At 38.6% G+C, this 18308-nt stretch overlaps 1 protein-coding gene across 4 annotated transcripts in view; it reads left to right on the plus strand.

Moving 5' to 3' along the window:
- The window catches only part of SMG1 (SMG1 nonsense mediated mRNA decay associated PI3K related kinase), a 107303-nt gene that overhangs the window by 52998 nt on the left and 35997 nt on the right, over window positions 1-18308 (plus strand). For all 4 annotated transcript variants that reach the window (XM_038540251.1, XM_038540249.1, XM_038540250.1 and 1 more), the window contains 14 exons: window positions 409-563; window positions 2400-2542; window positions 2686-2887; window positions 6299-6408; window positions 7098-7245; window positions 7615-7774; window positions 9206-9326; window positions 12941-13189; window positions 13514-13798; window positions 15157-15301; window positions 15411-15549; window positions 16549-16779; window positions 16882-17059; window positions 17617-17778. In XM_038540251.1, coding sequence (XP_038396179.1) covers window positions 409-563; window positions 2400-2542; window positions 2686-2887; window positions 6299-6408; window positions 7098-7245; window positions 7615-7774; window positions 9206-9326; window positions 12941-13189; window positions 13514-13798; window positions 15157-15301; window positions 15411-15549; window positions 16549-16779; window positions 16882-17059; window positions 17617-17778 — 2428 coding nt within the window. The remainder of the gene's footprint in view (window positions 1-408; window positions 564-2399; window positions 2543-2685; window positions 2888-6298; window positions 6409-7097; window positions 7246-7614; window positions 7775-9205; window positions 9327-12940; window positions 13190-13513; window positions 13799-15156; window positions 15302-15410; window positions 15550-16548; window positions 16780-16881; window positions 17060-17616; window positions 17779-18308) is intronic.

The raw sequence follows: 18308 nt of genomic DNA on the forward strand, positions 1-18308 counted from the left end.
AATAAAATCTTTAAAAAATAGACACAGTATCAATAAGCAGTATTCAGACAAATTAATCCTCTTTTAATCCATGGTTATTTATATTTAATTTTTGCTTTATATTTATTTCATAGGTTACTCCTACAGATACCACAGTTTAAATGTTTGGGTGACTTTTTTAAGTTCAAGTCTTTGTAAAGACTGACACCCGTGCTGTTAAGGGTGTGTCAGTTACCTTGTAGACACATTATAGGTAAAATTTCAAGAATTCTAAGCTAATAACGTAATATCGTTGTTGTAAAAATAATTATTAAGTATATTTGCCTTTAAGTGGGCTTAGATTGTGATCAGTAGTTGTCAATTTTTAATAGATATTTGAATTTTAATGCTATTCAGGTCTATGATTAACTTTTCTGAATGAACTTTCAGGGGAGTGAATTGGAAGTAACCATCATGATGGTGGTAGAAGCACTGTGCGAGCTTCATTGTCCTGAAGCTATACAGGGAATTGCTGTGTGGTCCTCTTCCGTTGTTGGAAAGAATCTTCTCTGGATAAATTCAGTGGCCCAACAGGCAGAAGGGAGGTAAGTAGAATGGAAGGAAATAGATGATAGGATGTCTTTATAGTTAAATCTTTTGTATTCCTGGCTAACATTGTTGTTAAGTGTTAGAACAGCTTTCTTCAGTTTCAGCAATTGAAACTTGTTTAAGTGACTTTCCAAGGAGTCATCTTCCGTCTGTTCTTTAATTACCAGGCAAACTTAGATGCCTCTCATTTATGGATTAGTAAGAAATCTTCCTTAAAATAAGATCTGCCAATTACTTGTTTTATAAATATTTTTTTCTTTTTTAGAGAGGGAGCAGGGAAGAGGGACAGAGGGAAGAGGAGAGAGAGAATCCCAAGCAGACTCCATGCCTAGCACAGAGCCCGGATGAGGGGCTCGAGCTCATAACCATGAGATCATGGCTTGAGCCTAAATCAAGAGTCAGCCTCTTAACTGACTGAACCACGAAGCACTCCCTAGTCATTTTATAAATATTTTTGAACTTGATCCTTAATCAATAACCTTTCGTGTCAGAGTCTGGTACAAACTACCCTTTATGGCTAGAGTACTTGCTCATTAGCCCTGTGCACTCAGCATTTAAACCCATTTGAGGGATCCCTGGGTGGCGCAGCGGTTTGGCGCCTGCCTTTGGCCCAGGGCGCGATCCTGGAGACCCGGGATCGAATCCCACATCAGGCTCCCGGTGCATGGAGCCTGCTTCTCCCTCTGCCTGTGTCTCTGCCTCTCTCTCTCTCTGTGACTATCATAAATAAATAAAAACTTAAAAAAATTAAAAAAAAATAAACCCATTTGATTTCTCTAGGTAAATGAACATGACCATAATAGTCTTTATATATTTATTTTTTAATTTTTTTTTTTTTTTTTAATGATAGTCACACACACAGAGAGAGAGAGAGAGAGAGAGGCAGAGACATAGGCAGAGGGAGAAGCAGACTCCATGCACCAGGAGCCCAACGTGGGATTCGATCCCAGGTCTCCAGGATCGCACCCTGGGCCAAAGGCAGGCGCTAAACCGGTGCGCCACCCTGCGCCACCCAGGCAGGCGCTAAACCGCTGCGCCACCCAGTCTTTATATATTTATGTCAGTTTTACCAAATCTAGAAAATGTAGGAAAAATAAAGAACTGCTCATAATTCCATCTGCCATTGATAACTGTTAGTTTTGGTGTACATGCCTTTTTAGTTTTTTTTTTCCTTTCACATACAGTCTCTTCCCCACTTTTCCCAGAAATAGCTGTGTTTCTGTTGGTTACCTCATTTTGCTTTTGTCACTCAGCAATATTTTAAAAAATATTTTGCTATGTTAAACATTCTATAGTGTTATTTTTAATGACACAGTTGTATTTTTTGTGAGTGTGCCATAACTTAACATTCCTTATTCTTGGACAGTAAGGTTAGTTTTGATATTTTTTACTAATCTTAATGCACTATGGCACTTAACTCTTTATAGTTTACAGTTGTGTTTATTTTCTTTGAATTGACTCCTACAAGTTGGTTTACTAGAAGAAAGGCTACAGACCATAAGGCTTATGATACATTCCATTGCTAAGTTACTGTACAGAAAAGTGTTTCCAATTTATATCCTTAACAATAGAATACTAGGGGCACCTGGATGGCTCAGTGGTTGAGCATCTGCCTTCGGAGCACGAGAATCACACCCTGAGCTGAAGGCAGACCCTCAACCTCTGAGCCACCCAGGTACCCCTATGAACTCTTTTTTTTTTTTTTTTTTTAATTTATTCTCCTACTTAGCCTTTGTGTACCCTGCGAGCAGGTACTTCATATTTTCTGTTATACTGCCTCTTTAAAAAAAGATTTTATTTATTTAAATAAAGACTTTGAATTTTCATTACAGGTTTGAAAAGGCCTCTGTGGAGTACCAGGAGCACTTGTGTGCCATGACGGGTGTCGATTGCTGCATCTCCAGCTTCGACAAATCTGTTCTCACGTTAGCCAACACCGGGCGTAATAGCGCCAGCCCCAAACATTCTCTGAATGGTGAGGATCCAGAATTTAAACAGTTACAGCCAGATAGTTTGTACTGATGATCTTACTTTTATATTTTTAGATTTCTTTGCTCTTCAAAACATTTTAAACTGCCCTGGATATCTCTCTCTGTTTTATAAAATATATTCACTCAGGTGAATCCAGAAAAACGGTGCTGTCCAAGCCAACTGACTCTTCCCCTGAGGTCATAAATTATTTGGGAAATAAAGCCTGTGAGTGCTACATCTCGATTGCCGACTGGGCGGCCGTACAGGAGTGGCAGAATGCCGTCCACGACCTGAAGAAGACAACCAGCAGCACTTCTCTCAATCTGAAAGCTGATTTCAACTACATCAAGTAAGGACTTTTTTCAGTTAAATGAATTTTCAGTGGCTTTAAAGTCTTCCTCTGTGGCAGAAAAATATTTAAAATTGCTCATAGCTACTATTTTGTGAGATATTTGAAGTTCTAAAAATACTGCTGAGAATGACCACAATGAGAAACCAACATTAGAGGTGAGGAAGGTATTTGTGCAGCTGGAAAACGGTCTTCTCCCTGCTGAAACAGTCATTTGATATTGATTCTTAAAGCTTACAAAATATAAAGAGAAATTTGTTACTGTTTTAGAAAGGGTCACGTTTGGTGACTGGTTTATTTGTTCTAAAGAGGGCAGAATGTATGAGCATTTGTAAATTAAATTCCCTTTCTTGTCTTTTTCTTCTCCTTGTTCCTCTGCTCATCTACTAATCCCTTAATTAGAAAAAAGTGTACTGGGGATGCCTGGCTGGCTCAGTTGGTAGAGTATGCGACTCTTGATCTTGGGGTCAAGAGTTCAAGTCCCACATTGGATATAGAGATTACTGAAATATTAAAATTAAAGAAAACTCCAAAAAGTATGTAGTGAATTTAATCCCTTAATTCAAAATTTGTGTACCCCTAAGGGGCTGGGATACAGGGGTCATTAATAGTCCTTCCCATTGAGAAGCTGACCTTCTAGAGAGCAAATATGTTAATGGGTAATTTCTCCTCTGAGTATGTACTGTGTGCCAGTCAGCGGGGTGCAGCATTTCATGAAACAAATTCTGACCCTTGAGGAGCTCCTTTCTTGAAAAACACACCGACAAGGTTGGGAACGCCATCAGCATGACATTTGAGCAAAGACTTGAAAAAACAGATCTGATAAAAGCATAATGGAAATGCCCTAGAGGCCACTGTTAACTGAAGCAGAGTGAATAATAAGAGGTAAGGGTAGAAGGTAGATGAGAACTATGAGAAGGACTTTTGACTCCTAATAAGATAGAAAGTTGTAGATGAGATTTGAACAAGAAGCATGTCATGATCTGACTTCCTGGTTCACTCTGCTGTGTTGTGAAGAGGTGGATGGCAGGGGTGTTCCCATGTAGACCATTAATCTGTGGGACAAAGGTAGAGGGGGAAAATAGACACTATTGAAGTAGGAGCACAGAGAACAAGGAGGTGTGTTTAAGGTGCATATGAAACATGCAGAGGAGATTGTTTCATAAGGAGTTAAGAATTGGATTTTGAACAAAGGAGAAAAGTCTAAGCTAGAGAACGATTTGGGGGAATCACTAGCATGTAGGTGACAGTAAAAAGCCCTCTTTTCCCTCTCTACTCCAGAGCCTATGTAAGCCACAAAATTATACATAAAGCTCTGGGTGTGGGTAAATGCAAAGTAAAGAGGGCCAGGGTCAGAATCTTTACCAGCATCTTTGTTTTAGGAGGGGAGAGGAAACCATGGATAAAAACAAAGACAGTGAGGAAGGAAGAGATGTAAGAGAACCAGACTCGGGTAAGAGAACTAGACTCCGGTAGTCAGTCTTGTCAGAAGCTCCAGAGACTGCACACAAGAAAAGCTTTGTAGAGCGAGGAGAAGCAGTCACGTTGATACTATGGAGTGAAGAAACTTGTCCTAACTTAGTTAGATACGAAAGCTTTTGATTTTCTACTTGAGTAGAAGTAGATTTTCTACCTGGATTAGACTACTTGGATAGTGAGTTTTTCATGAAGCCAGTGAGAGGAAACTGTGGCTGGAGGAGAATGTTGTATATTTACTTGAAGTATTGGAGAGATTAAGTGTTCTTTTAAGCTCAGGGGAAGGAGTGACTAGAAAGCAGAGTTGAAGAAACATGATACTGTTGATTGAAGGATTAACTGGGCTCCACCTCTTCGCACCCAAGGAAAGCAGTTTGATATACACAGAGTTTTGGAAGTGGGTAGATGATGGATTAAGGGTAAGAAGAGAGGAAATGAAAGCCTGTGGGGCTCTGTGGGTGTTTGTGTGTATTTTGAGGAGTCAGTCATTAGCTGAGTGTGTGAAGACATTGTAGAGCCTAGTGGAGATACAGGGAACCTGCCACTAGAGAAGACTCAGACCCCATACTGGCAGGAATGATAAGGATATTTCATCAAACCTGGCAGTTCATCAGTTGGGCTCACAATGAGAGGCATATGGTTATCTTGGTCCAGGCTTGGAGCTTATAAGGGGGAGGCAGATGCAGTCATTGATGTCCTGTTCCAGTGCTGGATTCAGGCTGCATTATAAGAGAGGGGACAGGAAAAGAGAGATTGAGAAACTGGAAAGGGACAGGAACTGTGAAAGCGACAGGAAAAGAGAGATTGAGAAACTGAGTTATCTTCTTGGTTGGAAAGCTGCTGTAATAGGAATGGGAACAGAGTGAGTGATCTGAAAGTAGCAATAGTAGAGAGCTAGGAAAAGACCTCGTGTCTTAGCATTGATGCTACAGGACTAAAGGCGTTTCAGAGGTACCACAACTTTCAGATGACATAAGGAAATGGAAAGGAAGAGTTATTTGAAAGAAGAGAAACAGCCTTCATGAAACATGTAGGAGAAGGGAGAGAAGGAGGGAGGCCAGCAGTGACAGGAGGCAAGATGAGGATGGAAGGCTGAGATAGGACAGGATAGGACAGGAGCCCTCCAGGGGCCTGGGCTTTAAGTGGGGGATGGGACCACATAGTGAATTTAGAGCTAGCTTGGGGCGAATCAGATGTTGGCATTGCCCTGCCAGAGGTCTTTCAGTTTGTCGGATGGGACCCAGGGATAATAGGCTACAAAAACAGGAAGGAAACATGGAAGGTAAGTATGCTAAACTGGATGAATGACTATTGCTGTGGCTTTCTGGTTTGCCACTTCAATTTTAGTGCTAATTATTATTTTTTTAAGATTTTAATTATTTATTCATGAGAGACCAGAGAGAGAGAGAGAGCATGCCAGAGACACAGGCAGAGGGAGAAGCAGGCTCCATGCAGGGAGCCCAATGCCCAGGTCTCCAGGATCACACCCCAGGCTGAAGGCAGGGCCAAACCCTGGAGCCACTGGGCTGCCCATTTTAGTGCTTATTAAACTGGTAGTCGCCTCTTCAAAATAGAAATAAGGGGATCCCTGGGTGGCTCAGAGGTTTAGCGCACCGCACGCCTTTGGCCCAGGGCGCGATCCTGGACTCCCGGGATCGACTCCCGGGATCGAGTGCCGTGTCAGGCTCCTGACATGGAGCCTGCTTCTCCCTCTGCCTGTGTCTCTGCGTCTCTCTCTTTCTCTCTATCATGAATAAATAATTAAATAAAATCTTAAAAAACAAACAAACAAAAAAAACAAAATAGAAATGATGGCCCACGTGGAAAGAACTTCAAGAGAATGCTGTGTAACTGTGCTTTTTCTAGAATTCTTTTTTTTAATGATGCCACAGACTGCATAGGTGTGATACAAACTAACTGGTATTCTAATTACAGATCACTAAGCAGTTTTGAATCTGGAGAATTTGTTGAATGTACTGAGCAATTAGAATTGTTACCAGGAGAAAATATCAATCTACTTGCTGGAGGATCAAAAGAGAAAATAGGTATTTGAAATAATAATCTTAGGGTTATGTGTTTTATAGACAAGTTGTTCAAAATGTTTAGTATTTTACTGAAAAAAACTGGAAGTTTTTGTACATTTAATTTGGGGCAGAATCCCGCGTGAAGGAACACACTTAGGGCTGTTTTACTTATATTTGATTTGGCAAATGAAAACAGTTTCAAGTAAAATTAAACTGAAAAAAGCTATTGTAAAACTTTGGGATTTATCTAGCCACGTTTGAAAAAGTTTAGTGTTTAAGTGAAGTATTTTTCTTGACCTCTTAATGTGGTTTGTTAACTTCCACACCACAACTAGAACATTCTGTAAAATATTACACTAAATTTAGTACTGTGAGTAGTTTGTGTGTTAGCATTGAGTTGCTAGATTCAGTAAGATTTGCCCCTTTAAATGTAGGTTGGTTTACTGATTTTTTGAACTTTGGAAATCAGCTGTTGTGAGGCAGGTCTGAAATACAATTTCAGTTGTGGACTCTTAATTTTTATGTAGCTATCAGAAATGCTTAATCATAGTTTTCAGCTGCCTGAACTTAAATATGAAAGAATGTATTCATTGGCTATAACTTTTTTTTTTTTTTTTTTTGGCTATAACTTTTTAATACTGGCAAAATGTCTTATCAGTCTTACGCATTAAAAGCAAATTGACTTAATGGAATTTATTTAACTTCTGTAGATATGAAGAAACTGCTTCCTAACATGTTAAGTCCAGATCCAAGGGAACTTCAGAAATCCATTGAAGTTCAGTTGTTGAGAAGTTCTGTTTGTTTGGCAACTGCTTTAAACCACATAGAACAAGATCAGAAGTGGCAGTCCATAACTGAGTAAGTTTAATCCTAAAGAAGATAATTTGCACTCTATATACCATATGATAAATGTATGTACTGTGGATGAGTCATTTACCAGATTGCTACAGTGTTAGTCATGATAGCTTCATTTTAGTTGTAGAGGTCATATGATAAGCTAATGTCAGTTGGCAACATATATAGAGTTGAAACTAAATAAACTGTAGAAATCCCCAGAAGTGTGTCTTGACTTGCTTATGTCACTTTACTAAAGGATGGGCAGCTCCTTTTTCTTTCTCCTGCTTGGATGCCACTATGGTAGCATCTTGCCAAACTACCTCATCCCTTCAGTGATTACACATGATGGAAAATCTCATTTATTAATTGACAGTAAATATTTTGTTTCAGAAACATGGTGAAGTACTTGAAGCAAACCTCCCGCATAGCTATCGGACCACTGAGACTTTCTACTTTAACAGTTTCACAGTCTCTGCCAGTTCTCAGTACCTTACAGCTGTATTGCTCTTCTGCTTTGGAGAACACAGTTTCTAACAGACTTTCAACAGAGGTGTGTATTTGTGTATTCTTATCAGGCTATTCTGAACATTAATAGGCATTCGTGTAGAATTTTTGTTTTTTAAAGATTTTATTTATTTATTTATTTATTTATTTATTTATTTATTTATTTATTTATGATTTTATTTATTCATGAAAGACACACAGAGGGGCAGAGACACAGGCAGAGAGAGAAGCAGGCTCCATGCAGGGAGCCCAGTGTGGGACTCGATCCCAGGACTCTAGGATCACACCCTGGGCCAAATGGAGGCAGTCGACCTCTGAGCCACCCAGGCGTCCCATTTTATTTATTTATTTGAGAGAGCACACACACATGGAGAAGGATCAGAGGGAGAGAATCTCAGGCAGAGTCCCCACTGATCTTGAAGCCCAGTGTGGGGCTCGAGCCCAAGACCTGTGAGATCATGACCTGAGCCCAAACCAAGAGTCAGACACCTAACTGACTGAGCCACCCAGGCGCCTGCCTTAAGACCTTATTGAATTTTTAAAGTAGCATTTGTAGCATTTAATGGACAAGGTAGTAAATTCCGAAATCTAAAATGCCGTTTTCAGGCACAATTTTATTTGAGAAATGTGTGAGGCAGATGAAGGAACCTAGGTTACATCATTTCAAGGATGGCTAATTGCTTAATTTTTTTTCTTTTCTTTTCAGAAGTGTTGGCGTATATAGATATATTTCCATTGACAGGTGTTGTAAATTTTAGATTTGATTAAAACAGAGACACTCTCAGGGGCATGTGGCTGGCTCAGTTGGTAGAGCATTGACTCTTGATCTCAGGGTCATGAGTTCAAGCCCCACATTGGGCAAAGATCTTACTTAGAAAAGTTAATAATGAGGACACCTCATTCTCCTCCCATACAGGCTAAAGTTTAACCAAAGATGAGCCCTTCCCTGGAGAATTATAATCTTTGAGAAACTGTTTATAAAACAGTTTTGTGTTTTTCTGTAATTCAATTTCTGCTTTGTAGCGAATAGACTATTTTTTATAAAAATGTTCTTTATTGATAAATTGGACTTGATAATCCTTTTTTTTCTTTTGCATAGCAAAGATTTTGCTCTTAGTGTGTCTTAGAGTGTGTTCCCTCTTGTGTTAGAAGATACAGTGAAGGGGCGCCTGGGTGGCTCAGTGGTTGAGTGCCTTTGGCTCTGGTCAAGATCCCAGGGTCCTGGGATCGAGTTTCAGGTGAGGCTCACTGCAGGGAGCCTGCTTCTTTGTCGCCTATGCCTCTGCCTCTCTCTTTCTCTGTGTCTCTCATGAATAAAAAATCTAAAAAAAAAAATACTTAAGAAAATATAGTGAATAAAGAAGAGAGTTTGATAAATAAGCCTGGAATAGCTGGCTTATGGGGGATGCAGCTTACCTTAACCTACAGTCATGTAAGGAGCTATTTACATTAAGCAGTTTTGTTTTTTCTCTGGCAGGATTGTCTTATTCCACTCTTCAGTGAAGCCCTGCGTTCATGTAAACAGCATGATGTGAGGCCATGGATGCAGGCATTAAGATATACCATGTACCAGAGTCAGTTGTTGGAGAAGATAAAAGGTAATTAGGTTTTTTTTAATAGTTTTGATTGAGATAAAATTTATACATTTTAATTGTACAGTTCCATGAGTTTTGTTACATCTTCCTTCACCAGTGCAACCACCAATCAAATCAAGTTACAGAAAATTTATCTTACCCCAAAAGGTTTCCTTATGCCTCTTCCCAGTCACCTCTCCCATCTTTCCTGTCCTGGACAATCACTGATTTGTTTTCTATCACTGTAGATTAGACATGTCTTTACTAAAGTTTTATATAAATATAGTCATATAGCTCTCTGTGTCAGGCTTGTTTTGCTCAGCATTTTATTTTTAAGATTCCTCATTGTTGTGTGTAGTAGTACTATGATCCTGCTTGTTGTTGAGTACTGCCCATTCTATGGATATACCATAATTTATTTCTGGGTCTTTTGGTAGATATTGGAGTTATTTTAAAATTAGGACTATAATGTATAAAACTGCTATGAAATTCATATACAGGTCTCTGGGTGAACGGTTATTTGTGTTTCTCTTGACTAAATGCCTACAAGTGCAGTTAGTGGGTCACAGAGTTTAACATTAAAAATGTTTGAGATTTTCTTAGAAAGTATTTGTACATTTCTTCTGACATCTACATCCTTGGTAGTGTTGGTATTTAATTTTAGTCACTGGCACCAGTGTATAATATTATCTCATTGTGGTTTTATTTGCATTTTCCTGGTGATTAATGAGATTGAGCATCTTTTCATTTGCATAGTGGCCATTGTATATCTTGCTTTGTTAAGTGTTCAAATCATGCCCGTTTTTAATCAAGTTGTAGACTTGTTTGTTTATTCTGGATACAAGTTCTTTGTCAGAAACAACGTACTTTAAATGTTAAGTTTTAAATGCTCCAAATGAATAGTTAGGGAAATAGTATTTTTTTAATTGGGAAATAGTATTTGTATAAATATCAGTTAAGTCTTTTTTAACTAGGTCTCATTTTTAAGAAAGAAATGTCTTTCATGTTAAAGGGAATTAGCAATTTATTGCTTAAAAATAGAAAAGTTGCCAGAATTCTGTAGAATTTTCATTGAAAACTTGGTAGCTAAGGTTACTGAATACATTGGTGTATTAAATTTCAAGTAAGGAGGATGCCTGGGTAGTTCAGTGGTTGAGCGTCTGCTTTCATTCACTTGGGTGGTTCAGTGGTTGAGCATCTATCTGCCTTTGGTTCAGGGCGTGATCTCAGAGTCCCGATATCAAATCCCACATCGGGTTTCCTGTGTGGAGTCTGCTTCTCCCTCTGCCTGTGTCTCTGCCTCTCTCTCTGTGTGTCTCATGAATAAATAAATAAAATCTTTAAAAAATAAATTTCAAGTAAGATTTTGCTAGGGTATGGACTTGCATTGCTGAGTGATTACTGGAAACTGGGACTCACCTGGATCCTCATTGCCATATACACTTGGGTTGGATCGTTAGTCCAGCATTTGCAAATGGAAGGACCTTAGGGCAAGTCAGTAAACTTCTGTGTCACTTTTCCTTTTTGGTTATGAGTATTGCCTTGCTCAGGAGATTTTTTTTATTTTTTTTGGTAAGGATTGTAGGAAATGAGACAAGGCATATAAAAGCCGTAGCACAGAGCATACCATATAATAGGACTACAAATATCATTTTCTTTCTCATCCTTCTCTTATTGAACAAGTTTTAAAATTTGGAATAAAAGGTCAGTAACCCAGGGGTTATAGTTGGAGACAGAACTCTACTTCTCAATTTTTTTTTCTTTCTTTAGCAAGTGCTTATGAAGTGTGTGCTTTGTGCCAGGTATTGTGCTCGAAGTTGGGATGTAACAGTGAATGAACAAGGCAAGCCTGTTTCTGGATTCTAAAGTCTAGTAGGGAAAACTGACATCAAACAAGGGCCAGCAATAAGATGTGCTGAATGGAAATACATGTGTATGATGCTAAAAGAACCGACAGCAAGGGCACCAATTTAATCCTAGGAATCAGAAAAGGATTTGGGGAGGAAGTAATATTTAAGCTGATACCTGAGGAAGTTGGGGATGAGAAGGAAGGCAGTTGGGGAAAACAAGTGAAGACCACTTGCAATAATGAAAGATTCATAGGTGACTCAGTTTGCCTAAAGGAGAGTGGGAAGAGAGGAAGCGGAAGGAGATGGAGATTGGGATGAAATGCAAGCCATCGGTGCCTTTCAAGGCAAGTTCAGGAGTTGAGGTTTTGTCGGAGGGGCAGTGGGAAGCCATTAAAGGGAAGTTAAACTGTAAGATGATTTCAGGTGCAGGTTAGTGAATGGACTAGAAGAGGATGGCAGGGCAGATAGATCAGTTAGGCTGAAGTTGCTGCTAAAGGTAGCCAAGGTAGTGGCAGTAGAGATTGAAAAAAAAATTAGAAAAGATAGGAGGGCTGCAAGTAAAGTCTTAAGATACTGGCAGGCACCTGCTTAGGTAGCCAGTGCCTTTCCTTGAGAAAAGATAAACAGGGGAAGGAAATAGGTTTGCAGGGTGGTAGAAAATGGATTCCACTTGACACAGGTTAAAAGTGCCTGTGTCAAGGCACTTTTGTGTCATGTTAAAATACCTGAGTGTAGGTGACTGGTAGGCAGGTGGGACTCGGATGTCAGGTCTGCCTGGAGATAAAGATTCAAGAGTCACCAGCATTTGTATTAGTTGAAGCTATTGGAGCAGATGATATTGTCCAGGGAGAATATGCAGAGTGAGAAGATAAGAGAGCCTAGGACTGACCTTGAGGGCAACAATTTTAATAGATGGGTAGTGGACGAGGAGACTGAGGATTCTTCAGAAAGGTAAGAGTGTACCAGGAGAGAATGGCATGATAGAAGGGCAGAGGGTACTTACACAAGAAGAAAGGGATCCTCATTCTCCACCCTTTGGCCTAGGTCTCTTTCTCTCTGTCTCTCTCTCTCTCAAGATTTATTTATTTATTCATGAGAGGCACACAGGGAGAGGCAGAGGGAGAAGCAGGCTCTCTGCAGGGAGCCTGATGTGGAACTCTATCCCGGAACCCCAGGATCATGTCCTGAACCAAGGGCAGACACTCAACCACTGAGCCACACACGCATCACGGCCTAGGCTCTTTACTAGTAAAAAAGATCCAGAAACTAAAATTAAAAGACTAATTTTTTTTTGTCTAGCAGATGATTTTTACTTTTTGTCTGCTTCATCATTTGCTTACATTTATTTCAGCTAACATGTATTGTTTATTGTATTCCAAGTACTATGTTAGGGATTTAAAGATAATGAAAAATGAGGGGATCCCTGGGTGGTGCATCGGTTTAGCTCCTGCCTTTGGCCCAGGGTGCGATCCTGGAGACCCGGGATTGAATCCCACATCAGGCTCCCGGGGCGTGGAGACTGCTTCTCCCTCTGCCTGTGTCTCTGCCTCTCTCTCTCTCTCTCTCTCTCTCTCTGTGACTATCATAAATAAATAAATAAATAAATAAATAAATAAATAAATAATAATAAATAATTTAAAAAATAAAATAAAGATAATGAAAAATGAGATTTTTATTTAAAGAGTTAGTAGGTAAAGGTAAATGGTTGAGGAAGAATTTTTTGGCCGTGTTTCTGTGCGGTCTGGGTTAGACCAATCATGGACTAATGAAATGTTTTCTTTTCTCCAGAACAAACGGTTCCAATTAGAAGCCATCTCATGGAATTAGGTCTGACAGCAGCAAAATTTGCTAGAAAACGAGGGAATGTGTCACTTGCAACAAGACTGTTGGCACAGTGTAGTGAGGTTCAGCTGGGAAAGACTACTACTGCACAGGATTTAGTCCAGCATTTTAAAAAACTATCAACTCAAGGTCAAGTGGATGAGAAATGGGGGCCTGAACTTGACATTGAAAAAACCAAATTGCTATATACAGCAGGTTAGTAAAATGAACTGTGATTAGTGTATAACTAAAATGAAAATCATGTGTATTAATGCTAATGTGTATGATGTAAGGCAGTAATAGAAAAGCTGATTTTTTTCAGCCATGACAGAACATTTGCATCTTGAATAATAAATTACCTGTAATTGATGTATCTCTATAATTTGGTGCTTTAACAAGAGGTAATTTTGTTATAGTTTATGAAAGTAAATATTTCTAGAGATCGTTGATTACCACTGAATTTACATTTTTATTTTACCCTGAAATACTGTTAACATTTGCATATAAGGCTTTTAAGGGCTAGTTTTTGGTTTTCTGTAGGCCAGTCAACACACGCAATGGAAATGTTGAGTTCTTGTGCCATATCTTTCTGCAAGTCTGCCAAAGCTGAATATGCAGTTGCCAAGTCAATTCTGACATTGGCTAAATGGATCCAGGCAGAATGGAAAGAAATTTCAGGGCAGCTGAAACAGGTTTACAGAGCTCAGCAACAGCAGAACTTCACAGGTCTTTCTACTCTGTCTAAAAACATACTCGCTTTAATAGAACTGCCATCTGTTAATACAATGGAAGAAGAGTATCCTCGGATTGAGAGTGAATCAACAGGTAGGATTTCTTTATTTTATTAGCTTTAAAATAGCAGTCTTAGAAGTTATTTGTCCACTATTTTTAATGTTTACAATGTTATACTGGCTGTAATTTCCCACAAAAATTATTTGCATGAACTTTAGTATACAGTCTAGAAGAAATTAAGACCCATATCTTTAGTATCTAATGCCACTGTGGATGCCACTTTAACTCTACTCCTCAGGCCTTCCCAAGCCACAGTGCTTTTATGGACTTAGATGTTTTTGCTGGCAAGAAGGTCCAGTTCCAGACACCTAAATTCCACCTCACACTGGAAGGAACAAGATAGATACACAAGAGTAGTCTATGGTCTCCTTGGCTGGTAGAGCCCAGAAACTACAGAAAGATGAACGTTTCACATTCTGACACTAGTGCTAGTAATAGAAAGGTACTTAACAAATAGGGTGGTTGATTCAGTGTTGGAGTGCGTGTTCTGTCCAGATTTTACAGAGCGGGAGATATTTAACCTCCTTGCTGATTGAGAATATACTTCTATTTTGTTGTTATGAAGCCTAGGATTTCAATTGCTTAGGTTGGTCTTATAAAATAATTATAATCTACATGTTTTATAGTCTTGATATTCATAAGGGATGTGTCTTGTGATTATTATAAATCTTATATTGGCAAATTGCATTATAGCAGGTGATTTCTTCACTTCTAAACTGTGAGTAAAGATATTTTACCTCATGAATTTCTGACTGAGATTGTATACTGATCACCTATAAATTATTTTTGCTAGAATGTCCAAGCTTAACCTAATTATGAGGAAAGAGCCAGTCATATCTAGAATTCAAGGCATTGTAAACACATCTAATTCCTGAAATGTTTTACATAAAGTTCAGTGTCATGAAAGATATTTATGTGGTTTGAAGGGTGCTAATTTAAGCTAATTTGTGAAGCTGAGTGATTGATTTCAATATATTAGCCTTTTAGAAAAGCATAGTAAAAATGTGTTCTTCAGTTTTCGTACTGTAATATTCTAGAACTTAGTGATAGTTTACAGATAATAAAACCCTTAAAATGTTGATAGGAATGTCATTTGAAATTTATGAACGTGGGTAGCCCAGGTGGCTCAGCGGTTTAGCGCTGCCTTCAGCCGGGGGCGTGATCCTGGAGATCCGGGATCGAGTCCCACGTCGGGCTCCCTGCATGGAGCCTGCTTCTCCCTCTGCCTGTGTGTGTGTCTCTCTCTCTCTTTTTCTCTTCCTCTATCTCTCATGAATAAAATAAAATCTTTAAAAAAAAAAAAAGATTTGAAATTTATGAATGTAACATTGCTGAGTCCTTTCGTTATTATTATTTATTTTATTTTATTTTATTTTTGTCCCTCATGGCAGTACATATTGGAGTTGGAGAACCTGACTTCATTTTGGGACAGTTGTATCACCTGTCTTCAGTACAGGCACCTGAAGTAGCCAAATCTTGGGCAGCATTGGCTAGTTGGGCTTATAGGTGGGGCAGAAAGGTGGTTGACAATGCCAGGTATGTATATTGAAATGTGTAATTTATTTAATGCATAGCAAAGCAGAGATTTAAAATGTCTGCTGACATGTTTTGGTAGCCAAAACTAATGACTTATTTATTTTTATAGTCAGGGAGAAGGTGTTCGTCTGCTGCCTAGAGAAAAATCTGAAGTTCAGAATCTGCTTCCAGACACTATAACTGAAGAAGAAAAAGAGAGAATATATGGTATTCTTGGACAGGCTGTGTGTCGACCAGCGGGGATTCAGGCAAGGAAAACATACAGTGTTTAGGACAAAGGGTGTCAAGATCACTGTTTTAATTCATTGATTTTGAGGAGATTGATTACATACTTGATTAAATGTTTTTTTTTTTTTTTTTTGATTAAATGTTGAATGCGGTTTAGGCAGTTATTGTTACAAATCACAACTTTGAGTTTTAAGATGAAAGTGCATTATGATACTTTTTTGAGAAGAATGTAATACCTTGAGAAATTATTTCCTTAAGGTCCTGTTACAGTAGGTGAAGTTGGTTTTATGTGAATTAAATTTCTCTTTTAATTGTTTTGATTAGAAATTAGGTTCTTAACACTAGCTTGGGACCTTTTAAAGTACACCAGTGCCTGAATACCACTCCAGATATTCTGAGTGGGACATGGGTGTATATATATTTAAGCTTACTAGGTGATTCCAATTCATAGCTAGAGTTGAAAGCTAATAGGCTAAATGAGCTGTAGAATTTATAGCTATAGGATTTCACCTCAGAATTCTCTTAATTCTAGAATGTTACTGCTATTGAGTACTTAAGAGACTTTAAAAGTTTGGATTTTATTTCATAGGCTAAGCTGTACTGACTCATCTTGCTCTACACTTCAACATGTATCATGTCTGCCAAAGCTGGTATTATGTATGTGCCCTTTACTATAAAGAGAGTTAAATCTGTTGTGAGTGAATTCTGTATATATTCAAGCCTCAAATTTTTGAACAGATTAAATTTAATGTTCTCCAGGCAGAATATTATGTTGTAACTTAGAAGCATTTAAAGTAGCAAAAAACAGTCTTTTACCCTTTGTTAGTAAATCAGTAAATACATCATACAGAGGAGCATATTGACATTTAGCATGTGTAAGGCTAAATGTGAAGTAACTTAATTTTTCATAAATGAGAAAAATGCTTTCATAGGATAGGAAAATCATGTATCTCCCCTCCCTCCCCCCACTTTTCTGTTTGTATTAAAAAAATAGCACTTTATGCCCACATTTTCTTCAGGATGAAGATATAACGCTTCAGATAACAGAAAATGAAGATAACGAGGAAGATGACATGGTTGAGGTTATCTGGCGTCAGCTAATCTCAAGCTGCCCATGGCTTTCAGAACTTGATGACAGTGCAACAGAAGGAGTTATTAAAGTGTGGAGGAAGGTTGTAGATAGAATCTTCAGCCTGTACAAGCTGTCTTGTAGTGCATATTTTACTTTCCTCAAACTCAATGCTGGTCAGGTTAGTAGCACAATGTTCAGTTCTAAGAATATGTATTTGACATTTTTTTCCTAGTAAATGAAAACAGTATTCTTATTTCTGCCTTTCATCTTTCACCCTTAGGTTCCTTTAGATGAAGATGACCCGAGGCTACATTTAAGTCACAGAGCCGAGCAGAGTACTGATGATGTGATTGTGATGGCCACACTGCGCTTACTCAGATTGCTCGTTAAACATGCTGGCGAACTTAGGCAGTATCTGGAACATGGCTTGGAAACAACACCTACTGCTCCATGGAGAGGTAACAGTCTAAATAAAACGTTTCAAGAAAAATTATTTCTAGGTAGGACATGTAGAACAACAACAAAAAAAGTGGTAGTTCCTTTGTTATTTTAATGTGTTATAGAATAGCTACATTAGTTGATAGGACACCACAAACTGTGTGTTACATACTCTTCTTTCCCACCTTTTAGAGAACTGGAATGCTGAGAGGCTGTACCTTTATGTTTATAACATGAATTTTGGAGACAGTGATGAAAATAAGTTTCAAATTTTTTTTGTATGTCCTTTGTTAAACATTTTCTTTTACAGGCATTCATAGAAAATACATTTTGTCAGAACATTGTTGAATTGCTCTGCATTTTGATTATGGCTCTGTACCCTAACCAAACTTAAAATCAAGAACTATTGTTAAGCTTCTTTGTTACCACAGGGAGAAGTGTGAGGCCCTTAGAACCAATCCTAAAGTAACAAAACAAAAAAACTGATCTCAACAAACATCAGGTTTTTGCTTTTGTGTCTGCTGTGTTGACAGTTTTTAATAACTTTAAAGTATCCTCCTTTCTTCTTATCCTGAAGGAATTATTCCACAGCTTTTCTCACGCTTAAACCACCCTGAAGTATATGTGCGCCAAAGTATCTGTAATCTCCTTTGCCGAGTGGCTCAAGATTCCCCGCATCTCATATTGTACCCTGCAATCGTGGGGACCATATCACTCAGTACTGAATCACAGGCTTCAGGTATGAAGTATTAAAATACTGCTACTTTAAGTGTAATTATTTTGCAGATAATGTCTGTCAGGTAACTGTTATTGAGCTTTCTGTTACAGAGTTGATGGAGTTTGTGGTTTTTTTCAATAATAACTATGTTTTTTAAAAAAACAATTTTATTTATTTATTCATAGAGACACAGAGAGAGAGAGATGCAAAGACACAGGCAGAGGGAGAAGCAGGCTCCATGCAGGGAGCCTGATGTGGGACTCGATCCGGGTCTCCAGGATCACGCCCTGGGCTGAAGGTGGCGCTAAACCCACTGAGCCACCAGGGCTACCCAGTAATAACTATTGTTTACTGAGGTAGTAACTTCTGTGTCTGGCACTAGGGGATGGTCTCACAGTAACCCATTTAGGCTTAGGGAAATTGAGTCAGTGCTCTTGGGTTCACTGATAAGCTGAGTAAAGGTGGATGAGAATGAAACTAAGCTCTAGCTCTAGACTCTGGCTGCAGGAGAACTCTATTTGATGAAACTCAATTTTTTTTTCCATTTATGT

The sequence above is a fragment of the Canis lupus genome, chromosome 6 (assembly GCF_011100685.1).
Source record: "Canis lupus familiaris isolate Mischka breed German Shepherd chromosome 6, alternate assembly UU_Cfam_GSD_1.0, whole genome shotgun sequence".
NCBI classification, from domain to species: domain Eukaryota; kingdom Metazoa; phylum Chordata; class Mammalia; order Carnivora; family Canidae; genus Canis; species Canis lupus.